The sequence below is a fragment of the Arachis hypogaea genome, chromosome 9, assembly GCF_003086295.3.
Source record: "Arachis hypogaea cultivar Tifrunner chromosome 9, arahy.Tifrunner.gnm2.J5K5, whole genome shotgun sequence".
NCBI classification, from domain to species: Eukaryota; Viridiplantae; Streptophyta; class Magnoliopsida; order Fabales; family Fabaceae; genus Arachis; species Arachis hypogaea.
In genome coordinates, this window is record NC_092044.1 from 10,642,218 (window position 1) to 10,662,396 (window position 20,179).

Consider the following 20,179-nt stretch of genomic DNA (forward strand, 5'->3'; position numbering starts at 1 on the left):
CTCTGCAATGAAAGTAAAGCATGACAGAGAATTATGCTAATATTGCCTTGTCCATGTTTCTGCTCACCAGAACGGATGTTATTTTCTGCAGTTCGAATGTTTTTTTTAGTTTAGTCCACTGCACCCTTTTATGCTTTTATTGAAGGATGTGGTTGTGACCGTTGAACTGAATATAACGCAGATGAGGGTAAAAGTTTGAAGTTAGTGGATGCCCCTGTTTCTGGTGGAGTTAAGAGGGCCTCAATGGGAACACTTACGGTCTGAAATTTCATCTTTGGGACTTTTTTTGAAATTCCCCTCATCATTTATGAACTGAGTAAGTCAAATCTTGTCTATTTCCCAGATAATGGCTTCGGGATCCGATGATGCTCTTAAGAGCGTTGGTTTAGTCTTAGCAGGTAATAACTAATAAGTGTTTATCATAAAATGCAAAATTTTAATTTTGATTCTGGGGTTGCAGTAAATTCAATAATCACTTTTAATTGATTTTGAGTTTTTTGTGATCAGCCTTAAGTGAGAAGCTTTACATTATTAAAGGTGGCTGTGGTGCTGGAAGGTATTTTTTTAGTTAATTATGAGTCAGCAGTTCTTTATCTATTTTTGTCCTTTGGCTAGTACTGCTTTTTATCTGCTTGAGACAAGTAATGCAATGATAAATGTGACTCAAGTTGACAATGAAATTGAGTGGACATAGTAAATTTTATTTCAAATGAATGTCTAATGATATAATTTTGGTATATTTTGTTCTCTAGTGGTATAAAGATGGTTAATCAATTGCTTGCTGGAGTTCACATAGCATCAGCTGCTGAGGCAATGGCATTTGCAGCAAGACTGGGTCTGAATACAAGACTGTTGTTTGATTTTATTACAATTAGTGGGGGTACATCCTGGTATGTGTCGTCGATGAAGTGATTGTTCTCCGTTGTTCCCTCTTTGACCTTAAGAAAAATTTAAAGAACTTGCTTGCTTTATAGTCACATTCATAATCAATCATGTGTGGTTATGGTTGTGTTGCTACTCTTGTTACTCTTCTCATGGCTGTTTCAAAAGAATTTGTCATAGAGAGCTTTCTATTATCATATCTTAATTTTTAAAACAATTTTTCTCTCTACTGTTGCAGGATGCTTGAAAATCGTGTCCCACACATGCTAGATAATGATTACACACCATATTCAGCACTTGATATCTTTGTGAAGGACATGGTCAGCATCAATAAATTTTTTTTCACTGTTTGGCAGGAATATTAGTGTAACACTTTTTTCAAATAAGTTGTCATAATTTTGTGCTATTAATATATATTCTCATATTCAGGGAATCGTTACTCGTGAATCAGCTTCTTTGAAAGTTCCACTTCAACTATCAACTATTGCTCATCAACTGTATCTGTCAGGTGCTCTAATGCAATATATATGGGTTTATGTTTCCTTCGGTTCAACTTGATCATCAATATTCCATTTTATTCAACATAAATAAGAAACAGGAAATTGCAATGAAGTTTTGTTTTTGAATTATATCATACAAAATTAAAGGAAGAAAAGGGGGAGGAAATTGAGCTTGTCCATTTGATGTATTGGCTGATGAACAAAGGATGGTACATTTAGGATATAATTCTTCATGCTCATATTTTCCAGTGACCTTTATGTCACATAAATTAGGATCCTGCTATCTTAAACAGTTGAAAAATTTGTGGAAATCAAATCTTCTGCATATGACAGACAGTGTCAATATGAAGGAGGATAGCACTATTCATATATGTAAATAATAAGCCACCCGGACCATGCTACTAGAACTGATTTGAATACTTTGGGACGGCTGAAATTTAAGTGTCCATGTTGCTATCCTCTGCAAAACAAGAAAAATGAAGCATTTACATGGCAGAAAGGAGCCTGGAAATAGGGAAGAAAAATATTGAATTTGAATAATACTGTTAGGATAAGTACTGTCTCAAATGCTTTATGTTTCTGTGTAGGTTCTGCTGCTGGTTGGGGACGGCAAGATGATGCTGGTGTGGTTAAGGTATGAGCAACTAATGTTGACCAACGGAACCTCTAAATTTATTTTATTTTCTGATACATTGGAATCAAATAAGATGCAATTAGCATGCTCAAAATGTTTTGTAATCTTAAGAAGCTCTATCAAAGTAGTTACACATGGTTTGATTTGTTTAGGATATAGATGACAATTTATAAGGTTTTTTTTATGTTTAAATTTTCAGTTGGCATGCTTTTTTTACCAGTAATTGAAGAATGCAACATTCTTATGTTCTGTTTCCTCTTTTCAATATTTTGTTAGGAAATGTTTAACACAATCATATCAACTGATTATGAAGAAAACACAAATACCAAACACTCTCTTAGTTAAATATGACTGGATTTCTATTGGATGTTGAAAATTGTTGCAATTGTTTACATGATGATATAAGCACCAATCATCTATAGATTTCTGTTTTGTCTTTTCCTATTGCATTATTTACTTGAGATTATCTATGATATTGGTTTCTAGTCTTCTGCTCCTTATTACATCACAAACCATATTTACAGATGATCCACATTTCCTTAATATGTGATAAACACAATGACTGAATAATTCAGACGGGCTGTTTCAACTATACAGGTTTATGAGACACTAACCGGTGTCAGAGTTGAAGGGAAACTCCAGGTTCTGAGGAAAGACACTGTGTTGCATTCTCTTCCATCTGAGTGGCCTCAAGATCCTCTCCTTGACATACAAAAACTCACTGAAAAAAGTTCCAAGATTTTGGTAGTTCTTGATGATGATCCAACAGGAACACAAACTGTTCATGATATAGAGGTATTAACAGAATGGTACGTGAACTTCGTATCCTTTTGTCATTCTACCCTTTTGGCATAATCAATACTACTGTTCATAATGAGCCGCATAGTACTATCTTAAACCAAACTTCCTCGGGCAAGGTAGTTCAATTAGTTCTATTTCTCATTCATATTCCAAATTAATTGAGGGGGAGCCTTAGAGCAATAGTTGAGTTGTCTCCATGTGACCTCAAGGTCACAAATTCAAGCCGTAAAATCAATCAATGACGTAATCATTAAGTTAGGCTGCTTACATTACACCCTTTTGATACGGCCTTTTCCCAGACTCATTGATCCGGGATGCTTGTGCACCAGGCTGTCATTTATTCTCAATCGATTATACTTTGATCATGAGATTGGGAGCTGAAATTAAGAAATCCTGCCTGAAGAAAATTCTCATGTTACTCAGTTGGGTATGTTCTTCTGCAGGAGTATTGAATCACTGACTGGGCAGTTTAGAAAAGGTCCAAAGTGCTTTTTCATTTTGACAAACTCCAGGTCACTGAGTTCTGAGAAGGTAAATAAATATCTTTTCATTTGCACCAGTAAATTCATAAATGTTATAGGAAAATTAAAAAAATAAAAATAAAAAACTCTTCTTATCTGTCTCCATTCTGCAATAAGTCCACTTATAATCATGCGTGAATTAATAAGAATCATATCCAAAGGTAAAACAAGCAAGGTTTGAGATAAATAAATTTAGAGCTATAGTAATTCCAGCATTCAAGTATCTACTCTATTAGTAATCCCTGAAAAAGTAACCTGAATTATAAATTATCCATGGTTAAGGTTATTGGATATTTCAATAGTAAGCAATATGGTCGTCTATCAATTTTGTAATATTTCATTTAATCTTTGACAGGCCAGTGCACTTATAACAGAGATATGCAGAAATCTAGACACTGCAGCAAAAACAGTTGACAACATTGATTATACAATTGTTTTGAGGGGAGACTCAACTTTGCGTGGCCATTTTCCTGAGGCAAGAATGATATTCTTTAGCTTAACAACATGTTCCAGTGAATGATGATACTTATTATTCAATATGCAAAATGACACTCAGTTATTGTGCACAGGAAGCAGATGCTGCTGTTTCGGTGTTAGGTGAAATGGATGCATGGATAATTTGTCCCTTTTTCCTTCAAGGAGGCCGCTACACTATCAATGACATACACTATGTTGCTGATTCTGATACGTATGTCTTGCCATTCTTCATTTAACTTGGTTGAAAGGAATTAGGAATGGACATTAGAAACCTTGCTTACTTCACTTTTTGTCTGCAGGCTTGTTCCTGCAGGGGACACAGAGTTTGCTAAAGATGCTGCCTTTGGCTACAAATCTTCGAATCTGCGTGATGTAAAAGCCTCTTTGTTCCTTTTTATTACTGGATTGTGCTGACTTTTATTTTGATATTGGCATAGAATAAATTTTTTAAAAGATCTTCATCCAATTATAGTGGGTAGAAGAGAAGACTGGTGGTCGAATACCTGCATCCACTGTTGCATCTGTTTCCATTGAACTTTTGAGGAAAGGAGGACCAGATGCAGTTTGCCAGCATCTATGCAGTCTGAAAAAGGTATACAGAAATTGATAATGCACTTTAGTTTCTACATTCTTAAGTTATAAGAAGAAAACCAGTGACTTGACTTTTTCTTGTTAGAATATTATGAATTAGTGTGTGTCTATTACCAGTCCCCTTACTGTGTTTCTATTGTAAAAGCAGGGTTCCCTTACTGTGTTTCTATTGTAAAAGCAGGGTTCAGCATGTGTAGTTAATGCAGCTAGTGAAAGAGACATGGCTGTATTTGCACTTGGAATGACCAAGGTAGAATTTCATTCATGTTAATTGTATTTATTTGGCCCTTTTTTTGCATGATTGTTTATAGATGTTAATGCTGCTTTATTGTTTTGTCCTGTTAACAGGCAGAATTGATGGGAAAACACTTCTTATGTCGTACTGCTGCTAGTTTTGTTTCTTCCCGAATTGGAATTATCTCGAGGCCCCCAATATTGCCAAAGGATCTAGGAATTACTAGAGAAAGGAATGGTGGTTTGATAGTTGTGGGATCATATGTTCCAAAAACAACAAAGCAGGTGGAAAATGAAATTTTGATAAATTATTCAAATCAAGTCTCCTTGGCATACCCATTTTGCGCTCATGCAAGTTTATCCACAGGTTGAAGAACTTAAATTACAGTGTGGTCAGTTCTTGAAAAGCATTGAGGTGATTGACATCTTAAATTTCCTTTTTGCCATTTTATTACGAATCCATCATTGTTCCTTTCATGGTATAACTTATAATATATATATTTTTGTTAACTGTTATCAGAGGCATTAGCTTTGTGCCTAACGAAAATACTTTCTTTCCAAAATTATTTTTTCAGCCTAATATGATCTTTTTTTAAATAGGTCTCAGTTGAAAAACTTGCAATGAGGCCTGTCGAGGAGCGGGAGGAGGAAGTCAGTCGAGCAGCTGAATTAGCAGATGCATACCTTAAAGCTCATAAAGACACCCTTATAATGACCAGCCGGAATCTCATAACTGGAAAAAGTTTGTCTTTCTCCATTTTCCTTTTCTTTATCTTCTCTCCACCTCAATTATAGGCATAGGGTTAGAGAAAAAGAGGAACTATATTATGGCATTAATAGTAAGATGATCTTCAATAATACAGTAGCCTAATTCACTTGTTTTCCAATCAGGTCAAGTTCTATTGTTACTAGTACAATCCCAAGCTTACTATTAAATTATTAATAATCCTGACTCTATCAGCTTTCTATATCATCCTAAGATAGCTTACCATTGTTCTTCATCTGAACTTCTAAATAACCACGGCAAAGTGCTTTTAAATGTTAGAAATATAATTTCATGTCCATCAATCTGATCTTCCATTTTATTTTCAAATGTGCAGCTGCATCTGAAAGTTTGAACATTAATTTTAAAGTGAGCTCTGCTTTGGTGGAAATAGTGAAAAGAATAACTACAAAACCTCGCTATATACTTGCAAAGGTACATGTTTAAAGGACTTGTTGGTCAACCTGCATTTTGGTATGAAAAATTTCATATTCCTTTTTTCCTCGTCTTTTTTCCTTTCATATTCCAAAATAGGCGCTACACTATCTGGGTCGGAATTATATGTTTTACCACAGTATAGTCACATGACAAGGTTTTAGATATGCACCAAGACAAGGTTGATTACTTGAGAAATTAAGTTATTGAGGAACAAATCCCATAAAAAATTTTAGTGACACTTTAAAAAAGGCCTACACAAGATTTTATGCTCGAGAGTGCTAGAACTTATTCCTTTAAAAACACTTTAGTTTTGTTTATTGAGTTTGTAACTTTGTATTATAGCTGGTACTAAAAAATTCTTATTGTGTATGAAAAACTCCTCGACTGTTTTCTACAAGTTACATAATATAATTTCTTGCATCTTGATATTTACTCACAAAATCAGTTTGGGGATGCTAGACCTGGTCCTGTATCCTTTAATGTCTTTTCTGACAGGCCTTAAGGTTTTAGTCAAACACTCACATATAATACCTTTTTAGGGTGGTATTACTTCTTCAGACCTTGCTACAAAAGCCCTTGGTGCTAGATGTGCCAAGATAGTTGGACAAGCACTTGCTGGAATTCCCTTGTGGCAATTAGGACCAGAAAGTAAGCATCCAGGAGTTCCATACATTGTCTTTCCTGGTAAGTTGATTTTCCCAGCTTTTTTCTTTTTTGAGCATCCACTGCTGTAAAATCTGTATCCTTTATTCTTCAATATTCTTCTTTACCATCAAAGAGATCTGCCTTTGTTAGGCAATGTTGGTGATAGCAGAGCTTTGGCTGAAGTAGTCAAGTCCTGGACTCATCCAATCAGACTTACATCAACAAAGGAGATTCTTAGCGTAAGGGATTAGCTGCTTCAAGTTTTTTCTACTGATTCTCCTTGATACCAATTAATGTTATCTATATTTTCTTTTTTTTTTTCGATTAAAGAATGCTGAAAAGGGAGGGTATGCTGTTGGAGCATTTAATGTCTACAATTTGGAAGGAGTTGAGGCTGTTATTTCTGCAGCAGAGGAAGAACAAAGTCCTGCTATATTACAGGTCAGAAATAATCATCTTAAGTGACTTTCGAAGTTGTTCTATTTTCTCCCATAAGAACTTGGTTCCTCTAAACTTGTTTTGAATTCTTGTTATATAATATCTTCAGATCCATCCTGGTGCCTTGAAGCAAGGAGGAATTCCCTTGGTTGCTTGTTGCATTTCTGCTGCAGAGCAAGCCAGTGTAAGTGGCGTTATATTCTTAATAATCGAGTATCTCAAGTGAAATACAAAATGCAATGGTCATCGTTAAGCTGGAATGAAGCCATGATTGATAACAGCAAATGTTTAACTTTGAAATTCATATAACAAATTTTAATGATGAAAATCTTAGAAGTTGAATTTATAAAGTTTGAAATATTAGTTTTCAGTATTCAGGATCAAACCAAAGAAACAAGAAAACAAATGATGGTGTTATATTAAGGAAATCATAGCTATTTATCAGTACATCAAATATTAATGTTTTTAGTAGAGTCATAGCTATATGTTTTTTAAGTAGCCCCTGTTCATCCTTATCTACTTAAATAAGGCATGAACATACACACTACTCAATTATCTCCAATGCTGAAAATATTCAAATCAAGTTGTTTATTTATAAGCTTACCAAGTTATATGGAATGTTAGGTACCAGACAAATGACACAGCAAAATATAGAGATGAAAAATTAGAAATTTGTATAAAATATGGAAACAATTGAATAACTTTCTTTGAGAATTACTACTTCTCTCTCTCACAAGGAGACTACAATAACACTCTCTCTTGACAAAAGGAGAACACACTTCTCTCTATATATATAGAAGAAAACTACTCAAAGAAATATTATGTTATTCTCTTTGGATGACTTGATTGAAATGAATTAAAGAAAAACTCAATTTATAGGTGAGTCTCTTCAATATGAACCATCCATCAATTAGAGGTATATAATTCTTTTCTTTTTCAACCATTAAAATCCTAAGGTTATAAACTAGGATTGTTTATTACCTTTCATTTTATTTAGTTATTATTTATTTATTTATTTATTTTCTAAAATTAGCTTTACTAATTTTCACAATCTCCCACTTAAAGCTAATTTTGATAAATTTTCAAAATTCATGTTGCTTATGTATTCCATAGGCCGTATGAGGATCTACACCATTCAAACTTTTCTGTGTTGATTGGTTTTGTCATGGCATCTGCTAGGTTGTCTTTAGTGTGAATCTTCTGCATATCAATACTTCCTTCTTCTACTACTTCCCGAACAAAGTGATATTGTACTCCAATGTGTTTTGTTCTTGAATGAAAGGCAGGATTCCTTGCAATGTGCAAGGCACTCTGACTGTCACAATACACAGAAATCTTCTGTTGTTTGTGCCCGAGTTCGTCTATCAACCTTTGGATCCAAATAGCTTCCTTGCATGCTTGTGTAGCTGCCATATATTCAGCTTCTGTAGTAGATAAAGCCACAACAGTCTGTAATTTAGATAGCCAGCTTACAGCTCCTCCTGCAAGTGTAAACACATAGCCTGTAGTAGATTTTCGTTTATCAAGATCACCTGCAAAGTCTGAATCGACATATCCATTGACAATGAATTCTGATCCTCCAAAACATAATGCAACATTCGAGGTTCCTTTGATGTATCTCAAGATCCTCTTAACAACATTCCAATGCTCTTTACCTGGATCTGCCATAAATTGACTTACTACCGCAACTGCTTGAGCAATATCTGGTCTTGTACAGATCATGGCATACATAAGGCTTCCCACCGCTGATGCATACGGTACTCGAGACATTTCCATCCTCTCTGCTTCACTACTAGGGCACATACTTGAGGATAATTTGAAATTCATAGGAAGTGGGGTTGAAATTGGCTTACATTCTTGCATATTGAAGCGTTGCAATATTTTCTTCAAATAATTCTTTTGCGATAGCCAAATCTTCCTATCTTTTTTGTCTCGGTGAATTTGCATCCCTAAAATCTTGTTTGCTGGTCCCAAGTCTTTCATATCAAACTCCCTAGCCAACTGTGCCTTCAATTCTTGGATTTGATCTTTGTTGGGACCTACCACCAACATGTCATCCACATACAACAGCAGAATGATGAAATCATTATCACCAGACCTCTTGTAATAAGTACAATGATCTGAACTAAGTCTGTTGTATCCAAGGCTAATAATGAAAGAATCAAATCTCTTGTACCAACACCTTGGCGCCTGCTTTAGACCGTACAGAGATTTAGTTAACCTGCAAACCAAGTTTTCTTTTCCTTGTTCTTCAAAACCTTCTGGTTGGAGCATATATATCTCTTCTTCAAGTTCTCCATGAAGAAAAGCAGTCTTTACATCTAATTGCTCTAGATGTAAATCAAATGCAGCACACATAGCCAAAACTACTCTAATAGTAGTTAGTCTCACCACCGGAGAAAATATTTCATTGAAGTCAATACCTTCTTTCTGAGCATATCCCTTGACAACCAATCTCGCACGATATCGTTCCACCTGATCATTACTATCTCGTTTGATCTTGTAAACCCATTTGTTACCAATGGCTTTCCGACCTGCTGGAAGTTCAACAAGCTTCCAGGTATGGTTCCTATATAATGCCTCAATTTCTTCTTGCATTGCTGTCATCCACATAGAAGCGTCTGGATTGCGCATAGCCTCCATAAAAGTTGTTGGCTCTCCATCTTCTGTCAAAAGACAATATGCATCATGGTTTGTCAAAACATAATTTGAGTGCCATGATGGTGTTCTTCTTTGTCGAGTGGATCGACGAACTTCTATGTCATTAGCCTCTGCTTCTTGTTCTTCGTGCTGTGGTTCTGCTTCAGAAAGATCACCTTCTCTGCATTTTTCATCTATTTGAACAGTGGTTATCTCTTTAATAGTGCTGTCATTTTCTTGTTCTTTTTGCAATTCATCTTCTGCAAATATCACATCTCTACTGACAACTACCTTGCGGGCAGTGGGATCCCACAGGCGATACCCCTTAACACCGTCAGCATAACCCAAGAATATACATTTTCTAGACTTTGGGTCTAGCTTTGTTCTTTCTTGGGAATTGTACATCACGTACACAGGACAACCAAATATATGTAAAGAAGAATAATTAGGTGGCTTACCTTGCCACATCTCCATTGGTGTCTTTAACCCAATTGCAGTTGATGGTGACCGATTTATCACATAACAGGCAGTTTTAACAGCTTCTGCCCAAAAAGACTTGGCTAAACCTGCAGTTTGCAACATAGCTCGTGCTCTTTCTAGGAGAGTCCTATTCATTCGCTCTGCTACACCATTTTGCTGAGGCGTATATGCAACTGTGAATTGTCGTTGAATACCTGCTTGCTTGCAAAATGTTAGAAAATCGCCATCGACATATTCTCCTCCATTATCTGTCCTTAAACACTTGATCTTCTTTCCAGATTCAAGTTCTAACTTTGCTTTAAACTCTTTGAACATCGCAAACACGTCTGACTTCTTCTTGATCGGGAACACCCATAGCCTCCTAGAGTAATCATCAATAAATGATACAAGATATTTTGCTCCTCCTAGGGACATCTCCGGCGATTCCCACACATCAGAATGAATCAACTCCAATATGTGCTTGCTCCGAGCAGTTGATCTACCAAACGTCAATCTATGTTGTTTGCTTGTAACGCAGTGCTTACAAAACGGTAAGTTTACCGATTTGAGCCCGGGAATGAGATTACGTTCTACAAGAATCTTCAAACCTCGTTCTGACATGTGGCCTAGTTTGCAATGCCATATCATCGTCATTTCTTCTTGGCTTGTTGAAGCAACTGATGCCTCTGCTTCTTGCAAAGTATCTCCCACAAGCATATATAGATTTGCTGCAATCTTTTCTGCTTTTATTACCACAAGAGCTCCTTTAACAACTTTCAAGATCCCACCTTCAATATGGGTCTTGCAGCCAAGTTCATCCAGTTGCCCAATCGACAACAAGTTCTTCTTCAAGCCCTTCACATGTCTTACCCCTTGAAGTGAACGAATAGAACCATCAAACATTTTTATTTTGACAGTACCTATTCCAACAATTTCTAAGGCATGATCGTTTCCCATAAACACAGATCCTTCTAAGACAGGTTCATATGTACAAAACCAATCACGATGAGGAGTCATGTGCCATGTTGCTCCTGAATCAACAATCCAAACATCAGTGAGCTGTTTGCTGCCTTTAGAACCAATTGTTGCTTCGCCATACAGGATTTCTCCATCATCAGAGGTACTCGCAACACATCCTTGAGAACTTGATCCTTCTGTAACCTTCTCTATACTCTTCTTATTCCAACAATCTTTCTTGAAGTGCCCTCTCTTACCACAATTGTAGCATTTGATCTGCTTCTTACTTTGTGACTTTGGTCTACTTTGACTCCCACTGGAACCACGCTCCATTGATCTTCCTCTTGTCATCAACAAAGCCTCTGCTTGTTTTGAGCTCTCTAATCTATCTTCCTTATTCTTGCGCCTAGATTCTTCTTCAAGAATCGCAGCAGCCATGTCATCAAAAGAAAGATAATCAGTCAAAACATTATTAGTTAAGTTAATGATTAGCTGATCATATGAATCTGGTAGACTTTGAAGTAAGAGCTCTGCACGTTCATTTTCCACTATGGTATATTCCAACGATGAGAGTTGGGAAAATAGCGTATTTAGATTGTTGATGTGATCCGTTGCCGATGTGGACTCACTCATTCGAAGAGTATAAAGTCTTCTCTTCAAGAATATCTTGTTGTGAAGTGACTTGACTTCATATAATTTTGTGAGAGCATCCCAAATTTCCTTTGCTGTCTTTTTCTCTGCTACACTTGATAAAACTGAGTCAGCTAGTGCCAAGTGTAAGTTTGCAACAGCATTGTTGTCCATCTCCTTCCATTTTTCATCTGTAATTCCAGTGGGTCTACCTTCAATTGCTGTCACGCAATTGTCTTTTCTCATAATGGCTTTTATCTTCAATTTCCATATGGAAAAATTACTCCCACTGAATTTTGGAATTTCATATTTTGCTGTCATTTTTTTTTTTAGACGGTAACTCGCAGCGGAAAAAAAAATCTTAATCAGCAACCTTTGGCTCTGATACCACTGTTAGGTACCAGACAAATGACACAGCAAAATATAGAGATGAAAAATTAGAAATTTGTATAAAATATGGAAACAATTGAATAACTTTCTTTGAGAATTACTACTTCTCTCTCTCACAAGGAGACTACAATAACACTCTCTCTTGACAAAAGGAGAACACACTTCTCTCTATATATATAGAAGAAAACTACTCAAAGAAATATTATGTTATTCTCTTTGGATGACTTGATTGAAATGAATTAAAGAAAAACTCAATTTATAGGTGAGTCTCTTCAATATGAACCATCCATCAATTAGAGGTATATAATTCTTTTCTTTTTCAACCATTAAAATCCTAAGGTTATAAACTAGGATTGTTTATTACCTTTCATTTTATTTAGTTATTATTTATTTATTTATTTATTTTCTAAAATTAGCTTTACTAATTTTCACATGGAATACCTATGAGTTGAGCACAAAGATATGTTTTAGATAACTATTAGTTGAAGTAGCTTAAATCTCACTGCATAATCATGTATATATGTGGCAGGTCCCGATTACTGTTCACTTTGATCATGGAACTTCAAAGCAAGATCTTGTGGAAGCTCTTGATCTGGTAATTTGCACGTTTGGAAAACTTACATTCCTGCTTATAGAAACCATTTTAATCACAAAAATGATGTGGTGCATTCATGTTTAGTTATTGCTTTATGATCTCCATAATTCTCTAAGTTGAAACTGCATCTGTGATGCAATGATATTAGGGATTCAATTCTGTGATGGTAGATGGTTCACATCTTTCCTTCAATGAAAACACTGCATACACAAAATTTATATCACTGCTGGCTCACTCGAAAGGGATATTGGTTGAAGCTGAGCTAGGAAGGTTGTCTGGGACGGAAGATGATTTGACTGTGGAAGAATATGAAGCAAAGCTAACAGATGTTAAGATGGTTATTATCTTCCTCTATGCTATCAACTCAAATTTTCTTCTGTGCTTGAAATTGCTAAATCTGTTAACGTTGTTCTCATCAATTTCAGGCAGAAAAATTCATCGATGAGACCGGCATAGATGCTTTGGCAGTGTGTATTGGAAATGTGCATGGAAAATACCCTGCAAGTGGTCCAAATCTCAAATTTGATTTACTGAAGGTAGTAATAATTTTCTAATCATATTCTTTATGAAACTTTATTATATACTATTATTTTCTTAAAAGAAAAAAAGGATATAGAACTTTGAAGACTATACCTGAACAGAAATTCATGTTTTTTCATCAATTCTGAAACTGGCGTTCTAAATTTGTTTAGGAACTGCATGCATTGAGCTTGAAGAAAGGAGTTTTCCTGGTGCTTCATGGAGCATCTGGCTTATCCGAAGAACTTGTTAAGGTACCGTTATAGTGGTGATACGTCGCGATTCTCAGTGTTTCCCCTTTATGTTTTTGTCAGTCAAATTAAACTTTAGCATGCTTTGTGCATTGAGCTCAAGTTACAAAATTGGTATACATTACAATATTTGGAAGTTACCCTAATGATGCAACAAATTATCCTTATTTTATCAATGTATAGTGCCAACCCCCTCTTTAATTCTTGACAGGAATGCATAAACCTTGGTGTTAGGAAGTTCAATGTTAATACTGAAGTAAGGAAGGCCTACATGGATTCCCTCAATACTCCACAGAAAGATCTAGTTCATGTTATGGCCTCTGCAAAGGAAGCCATGAAAGCTGTGGTTGCAGAAAAGATGCATCTCTTTGGTTCAGCAGGAAAGGCATGATTTCTGCATGTTTGCAAGCCGAAGTAGCTAGGATTCCATTGCAGATTATCAATCATGTATGGTTTTTGCTGTTGTATTGCCTTCTGATAAGAATTTAATAACATCATGGATCTCATTATTTTCTTCTATAATAATAATAATAATAATAATAATAATAATAATAATAATAATAATAATAATAATATATTTCCAAATCCCTAAAACTTGCCTTGTACCTACATTCATATACCAATGACCATTACTGAATTGCTTCTTTTACCTTGGAGAATTATTGGGAAAAATTTTCCGCCAAAAAAAGAAAAATAGCAATGTTTTGAGAATTGAATAAGACCAACTAATTTAACCCAGCCACTTTGATCTCTCTGTTCCAAGGCAAAAAGAAAATTACTGCAAATGAATCATTCAAAAGCTTTTCTTTTAATATGGAAAAAATGTGGGTTTTTGTTGAAAATTGGCTTTTTTAGTATATATACAGGTGAGTGGACGTTGCAAGTATGGCAGGCCCAATACCCAGGTCATTATGTGCTGATTTTGCATGTATGAAGCATGATGGACATGTGTCGAGATCAGGCACAACACACACCCTGCGTGTTAGACACGTGGTGAGCAACGAAAGCAACACGCATACTGCGTGTTGGACACGTAACAGCTGCTGATTCGATGCGATACCAACATGTAACCTGCGAGGTAGGTCCTCTGCTTATAAAAACCAAAACTCGCTACCAATTTACTTCATTGCGAGAAAGGTGTTTTAGTGCATTGTTAGTGTAATGGAGGGCACCGCAAATATAGTGGTTTATCACAACGGTGAGATTATACGAAATACATATGGGAGATGATCTTTGCGTGTGAGAATCTGTTTTCATTTGTGGTTCCATACACTATCACGTTTGCAGAACTATAATACGGTCTGTCAAAGCATAGAGAATGATATTTTAAAGAGGGTGGGCAATATTCTCTACAGGAGTCCAGTTATCGTATTTAGTGGCTTAATACAGTTTGAGATTTATGCCGATCATTGACGAAACAAGTATATGTTTCATATTCAGTAGCAAACTCAGGTGCAACACCCAAAGATTAAGTTGTATATTGAGTTTGAATATATAGTTGTGGATGAGATTCAACATAATCGAGACGTTCAAGATGACAGAATTGAAGTGTACAAACGAATGAACAGTGATAGCAATTAGCAAAGAATAGTTCGAAGTTATATACGAAGCCTGTGACGAGAACGAAGATGACTATGGGAGTGACAGAAAATTCAAACTTTTTATTAATATTTATATTATTTATTAATTTTAATAATTAAAATTTAAAATAACATAATAATATTATAACAGAAAATAAAAAAATTAATACAGAAAATTCCAAAAAAAATTTATATGTATATTATTTATTAATTTTAATATTAAAAAAATATAAAATATTATATTATAACAGAAAATAAAAAAATTATAGCATATCCAAAAAATATATTTATTATTAATTAATAAAATAATAATAGGAAATAAAAATTAATAACAAAAAATTGAAAAAATAATAACAATATTATCATCATAGAAAATCTAAAAAAAATCAAATAATTAACTATACTGATATTGCTAATAATAATATTAACCAAAATAATTACATTTAAGATATTAATCAAATAATAAGCTTTAAATTAGTTATGTTGGCTCAAATAGTTGATAATATATTATGCTGCTGACATATAATTATGTACCATTTTTATTAAATATGTGTTTATAATTTTTTATATATAAATCTTACTAAATACTTTCAATAAAACACTGAAAATTCTCTTCATCCTCTAAACTCTGAACTTTAAACACTCTCAACTCTCTTCACAATATGATTCAATGAGTGAGGAGGGAAACTCAGGTGGGAAGCTTTTAAAGCCAACTTCTGTTGCATCGTTTCTTTTCAGAGCAACCATATCCCCTGCATGCAAACACTGAAAAGTTGTGCAGATTCTTTGGAAAAGAAAAGGAATCTCTACACCACCTGTTGCAGCACGCGGCCTCCATGTTAAGGTTGGCTCGACATGCGTCCTGCTTTGCTGAAAAAGCTGCTTCCACCATAGGCAACATGCTACTTGTGTGTTGATGGGGAGCCACATAATGGGAAAGAGGGATAATGGTCCCCTAATTTTAATTTTTTATACATAAATTATATGTAAATTTTAATTTAATTTTTTTTAAAATTTTATTTTATTATGTAAATATTTTTAACTCCTTTTAATATTTCATCTAGTTCTGCTCCTAGATAAGAGCTTGCCATATATCCCTCTTTTCTACAAAAGTTGGTTCAAGTTAAAGCAATACAAGTTACATAACTTGTATGTTGAGTCAGACAATGTTGTAGTTTTATATTGTGGCATGACACACTGATGAAGTATAACTGCATAATACATAAATATTGTCTATATTAAAAATAATTTCTGTCATTCAAAAATTGATTAAACAAATGAATCAATTAAAAAAATATTGATAAAACACCAAGAAATTTCTGTCATTTAAAAGTTGATAAAACATACTGAAAACTGTACATCACTTATTTTTCTCATGTGATTGTATATGAAAGGTGTAGGGATCAATCTTGGTGGAATGAAGTGTGAATTAGATTTGGCCTAGAATTACCAAAAAATGCTTTAAGGTTTGGAAATAAGAAAAGATATAAAGGAAGTGTGAATGGTATTTTTTTTTTTGTAATATGATACACATAGAGATATAAAAATAATATTATCTTTAATAATGGAATATTAGTAATAGAAAAATTAAAAGAAGAAGTTATAGAATAAATAAAATGATTGTGTCAAAATTGATAATATAGGAGTAATTGATGTGCATATAAGTACAAATATTAAGTCTAAAACAAATAAAAAGATATAAAAAGATGATCTTTTGATACATAATTTAATGATCTATGGGCTAGTATAGGTATTGTTTTGAGGTATTTTGTGTTGTTTGTTTTTGTGTTTTGTTATTTCTCTTTGTTCTCTTTTTATAGTGGATTGTATATTTTGAGTTCTCATACTTTGTGTTGCATATGTGTGAATTATCAAAAAATAATAAAAAAATAATTCAAAAGATCAATTGATTTTTTACTTTTTTTAAAAAAAATCTTTTTATATATAAATATAAGAAAAATATAAAGAATCAAGTGCCTAACCAGTTAAAAAGTGAACAATTCAATTAATTATAATTATTAATAATTAATTTTAAGAATAATTGACCATTTGTACCCATGATAGTTCAGAACGCTGACAAATATACCCATCGTAGAAGGAAACTGACTTTGTAACCATGAGAGATGGGCTCCGTGTGACAAAAATAGCCTGGCTTGGGTTGGCACCTGCTTCGGGTTTGTATAGTCCTACATGGCAATCCGAACCCCCAAAGCCCAATCCACGTGGAATTTAACATTGAAGAGAAATTCGCGGGACCCTGACTATGCTCTAGCAGAGAACGTCCTTTTGTTTCCTAGCCGGAGAAGACGCCGGGAACACTCCCAAACCATCACCCTGAAGCTACGGCTTTCAACGTTGTCATTCGGAAGTTGGAAAAGGCATTTGGAGCAGTACAGAGCCATCAAAACGAGAACCTGGAAGAGGAACTTGCAAGGAATAGGCAGCGGAGCTCGAACCCTGGGATTTCGTCGCCGACAGTGTAGAGGTCACCCCCTTTGCTCGGCAGAGAGCTGAGGTATGTCATTGCCAGTGTTAATTTATTTCAAATGTCACTGAGACTAGTTGGACAGATTACATTACCATATGAAATCATGGCTGAGAGTTGCTAAATTAGTTGATTAATTGATTTAGGGTTTCTGTTAGGTGCTGAAGTAGTTGATTTATGGTTTGTGTTAGATGTAGTAACGTGCACTGTTATCTTAGAATGTGCTGGTTTATTTCAGTTTCAGGAATGGCCACCATCCATATAACACTGTGTATTAATCATAGAGGACAGTTTGAGAGAGGGTCGTGTGGGAAGCTTACTTATGTTGGTGGTGAAGTCACAGAGATAGAGAGGGTTAATGTTGATACCTTGAATGGTTTTTTCGTATCTGATTTGGTGAAGGACATAGGATATACATCTGTTTCTAAATTTTTCTGGCTGGAACCTTGGAAAGGGCTTGATGATGGGTTGAGGGACCTCAAGGTTGACATGGATATAATTAGGATGTATGAGACAGCTGTGAAGAACAGTAACAGAGTAAATGTATATACAGAGCATCCGGTGGATGAGCCCGTGTTAGTGGAGGAGAACAACATGACTCCATCAAAGATGAGAGTAAAGCGTTGTGCTAAAAGGGTTCCAACTCCGAAAAAGAGTCCCAAAAGAAGGTTGATAGTAGTAGAAGATGAGGATGATGCTGATATTGTAAGTAATCTGCAAGTTGGGATGGATGACCGAAAAAGGAGTAAGGCCCAGATAAACCACAATATCACTATGGAAGAGGAGACAGCAGACCCACAACTCTCAGGATCTGTTGAGGCAGGACAGGTTTCTCAGCCTCCCCCAACACCTGGCATACCAGATAAACCACCACCAAGTCAGTCCCAACCTTCCCAGCCACCTATTGAACAAGATCAGCACCCAACACACACTGCTTGTTCAGACTCAGTCCCTGCTTCTGAACCCAATGTCTCTGCACCTCTTGAACCAGAACAACTAACCCAATACACCCCTCATCCATATGGGAATCCACTCTCACAATCAATCTCTCAGACAGTCCCACCCTCTGACACCAATAGGACTCCCCAGAATGATCAGAGCAATCCTTCAGAGGAGGTTCAGGGAAGGCCAAAGGTGAATAAGAGGAGATCAACTGGGAGGCCCCCCTACAGGCCAGTCTTTCATTCCAAACCCCGATCCAGACAAGCCTCCAACCTTCTACGTCCCCGTTGATGATGATGATTTCTCTGATGAAAATCCTGGTCATCATTGCTATGAATCAGAGGAATTGCATAGCATAGCAAGTGACGACGATACCGAACAAACTCCAGTTTTTCCTCAGAGCAATCCTGATGCTCCAGTTAACCAGGTTCGGTTGGAGGTTGGGATGGAGTTTGAAACTCTAAGCCACTTCAGGAAGGCTGTTAGAAAGTTTAATATCAATATTGGAAGGAGCATATTCTTTGCTCGATGTGATTCTACAAGATCGAAGGCTATATGCTATGATGAGGAGTGTCCTTGGCAAATATACTGTGCCAAGAGAACATTTCCAGCAAGTTTTCAGGTAAAGACATTCGTAAATGAACATACATGTAGTAGGGACAATCGATGTAAGTCAGCAGATGGAAAGTGGGTCATAGATGAGTTGGAGGAGAGGATTCGAGTGCAGCCAAACTTGACAGTTAGAGAGGCTGACCAATACTTCAGATCCGAGTATGATGTACTAATCAATAAAAGGAAAATTTATAGATCTATGAAGAAAGCAAAAGAGCGGATTGAAGGTTCTGAGATTGCACAATATGCACGACTTCGTGATTATGGTAACCAGATATTGAAGACTAATCCAGGTTCGACAGTAAGGATACAAACAAATCTCATGCCTTATTTAAATCCAGTTTTTTTGAGGATCTATGTTTGCTTTGAAGACAGCAGCCAAGTACACCAGCTGCCAACCAGCCAGCAACAACTCCCTCCACACACAACTCTCAAACTACACCACATCCACTACAAGGTGCTAGTGCAGGAACAAGCACCCGGTTTATGCAGTTCATGCCCACACCTGGAGTTGTGACTCCAACAGCTACAGGTCCAGGCACATCTGATAGAGGGAGAGGTCAAGGTAGAGGTTGAGGCAGGATACGGGGATCAAGTAGAGGAAAAAATGGTTTATCAAGCGGGAGCAGTAACTCGACCCCAATATCATAGACTAATACTGCAAAATTTGGAATCTGGCTTTTTGTTGTTTTTAGGTTACACTTGTGAGATACATAACTCTTGTGTTTTCTGATGCATTTTCATCCTATTGCTTAGTTTTGACTTAGTAAGGCTTTTTTTGAGGGTGTAAATTCAGTGGCCAGTACTTGACTTTTTTGTCTAATATCAGAATATTTGGTGCCTCCAGCATCCATATATATATATATAATGAACAATTTACTTGTTAAGGCAATTATATACCTGCCATCTTTTGCCTCTTTTTGATATCACTTTTGTTATTGTTACAACATTTTCGTCATCCAATTTGTTCCTTACTCATATATTGAAAAGCAAAATTATCAGGTTGCTAATTTTCAGCTTACTGTTTGATCCTTAATGTTATCAGAATCATTTTAGATTGCAGCAACAAGTTCAAACATTGTGTATCTACATCAATGTATCACATGAAAATCAAACTAGTATAGATTAGGAACAATCCATATTATGCCAATATCATTCAAAAATATTAACTATGACAGAACAAAGACTTCTCTTT

At 35.5% G+C, this 20,179-nt stretch overlaps 2 protein-coding genes across 21 annotated transcripts in view; both read left to right on the forward strand.

The window, feature by feature from the left end:
• The window catches only part of LOC112710334 (uncharacterized), a 28,287-nt gene extending 12,094 nt beyond the window's left edge, over window positions 1-16,193 (forward strand). For 7 of the 20 annotated variants that reach the window (XR_003811629.2, XR_003811627.2, XR_003811624.2 and 4 more), the window contains 28 exons: window positions 182-258; window positions 344-398; window positions 508-556; window positions 753-890; window positions 1,121-1,202; window positions 1,312-1,390; window positions 1,970-2,016; window positions 2,614-2,825; window positions 3,261-3,348; window positions 3,694-3,813; window positions 3,908-4,026; window positions 4,115-4,187; window positions 4,288-4,407; window positions 4,588-4,656; window positions 4,755-4,925; window positions 5,008-5,055; window positions 5,241-5,382; window positions 5,741-5,838; window positions 6,381-6,525; window positions 6,637-6,725; window positions 6,817-6,927; window positions 7,034-7,108; window positions 12,530-12,595; window positions 12,744-12,932; window positions 13,021-13,131; window positions 13,288-13,368; window positions 13,577-13,812; window positions 14,221-14,786. Coding sequence is in view for 7 of the 20 variants with exons in the window: in XM_072202487.1 (XP_072058588.1) it covers window positions 182-258; window positions 344-398; window positions 508-556; window positions 753-890; window positions 1,121-1,202; window positions 1,312-1,390; window positions 1,970-2,016; window positions 2,614-2,825; window positions 3,261-3,348; window positions 3,694-3,813; window positions 3,908-4,026; window positions 4,115-4,187; window positions 4,288-4,407; window positions 4,588-4,656; window positions 4,755-4,925; window positions 5,008-5,055; window positions 5,241-5,382; window positions 5,741-5,838; window positions 6,381-6,525; window positions 6,637-6,725; window positions 6,817-6,927; window positions 7,034-7,108; window positions 12,530-12,595; window positions 12,744-12,932; window positions 13,021-13,131; window positions 13,288-13,368; window positions 13,577-13,756 (2,834 nt within the window). In the remaining 13 variants the exon portion in view is untranslated. Of the gene's footprint in view, window positions 1-181; window positions 259-343; window positions 399-507; window positions 557-752; window positions 891-1,120; window positions 1,203-1,311; window positions 1,391-1,969; window positions 2,017-2,613; window positions 2,826-3,260; window positions 3,349-3,693; window positions 3,814-3,907; window positions 4,027-4,114; window positions 4,188-4,287; window positions 4,408-4,587; window positions 4,657-4,754; window positions 4,926-5,007; window positions 5,056-5,240; window positions 5,383-5,740; window positions 5,839-6,380; window positions 6,526-6,636; window positions 6,726-6,816; window positions 6,928-7,033; window positions 7,109-12,529; window positions 12,596-12,743; window positions 12,933-13,020; window positions 13,132-13,287; window positions 13,369-13,576; window positions 13,875-14,220; window positions 14,787-15,683 lie in introns of those variants that run through there. The other 13 variants (XM_072202487.1, XM_072202486.1, XM_029288896.2 and 10 more) reach the window with 4 other exon arrangements.
• Window positions 16,194-17,040: 847 nt separating this feature from the next.
• On the forward strand, window positions 17,041-19,887 carry LOC112710336 (uncharacterized). Its single transcript, XM_025762510.3, has 2 exons — window positions 17,041-17,460; window positions 17,669-19,887. The coding sequence occupies exon 2, from the start codon at window positions 17,677-17,679 to the stop codon at window positions 18,661-18,663; it is 987 nt and encodes a 328-aa protein (XP_025618295.1). The 5' UTR covers window positions 17,041-17,460; window positions 17,669-17,676; the 3' UTR covers window positions 18,664-19,887.
• Window positions 19,888-20,179: the final 292 nt, after the last annotated feature.

Excerpts from the sequence above, each read along its gene's own strand:
- LOC112710336 (XM_025762510.3), top strand. The coding sequence starts at position 17,677 with ATGGCCACCATCCATATAACACTGTGTATTAATCATAGAGGACAGTTT.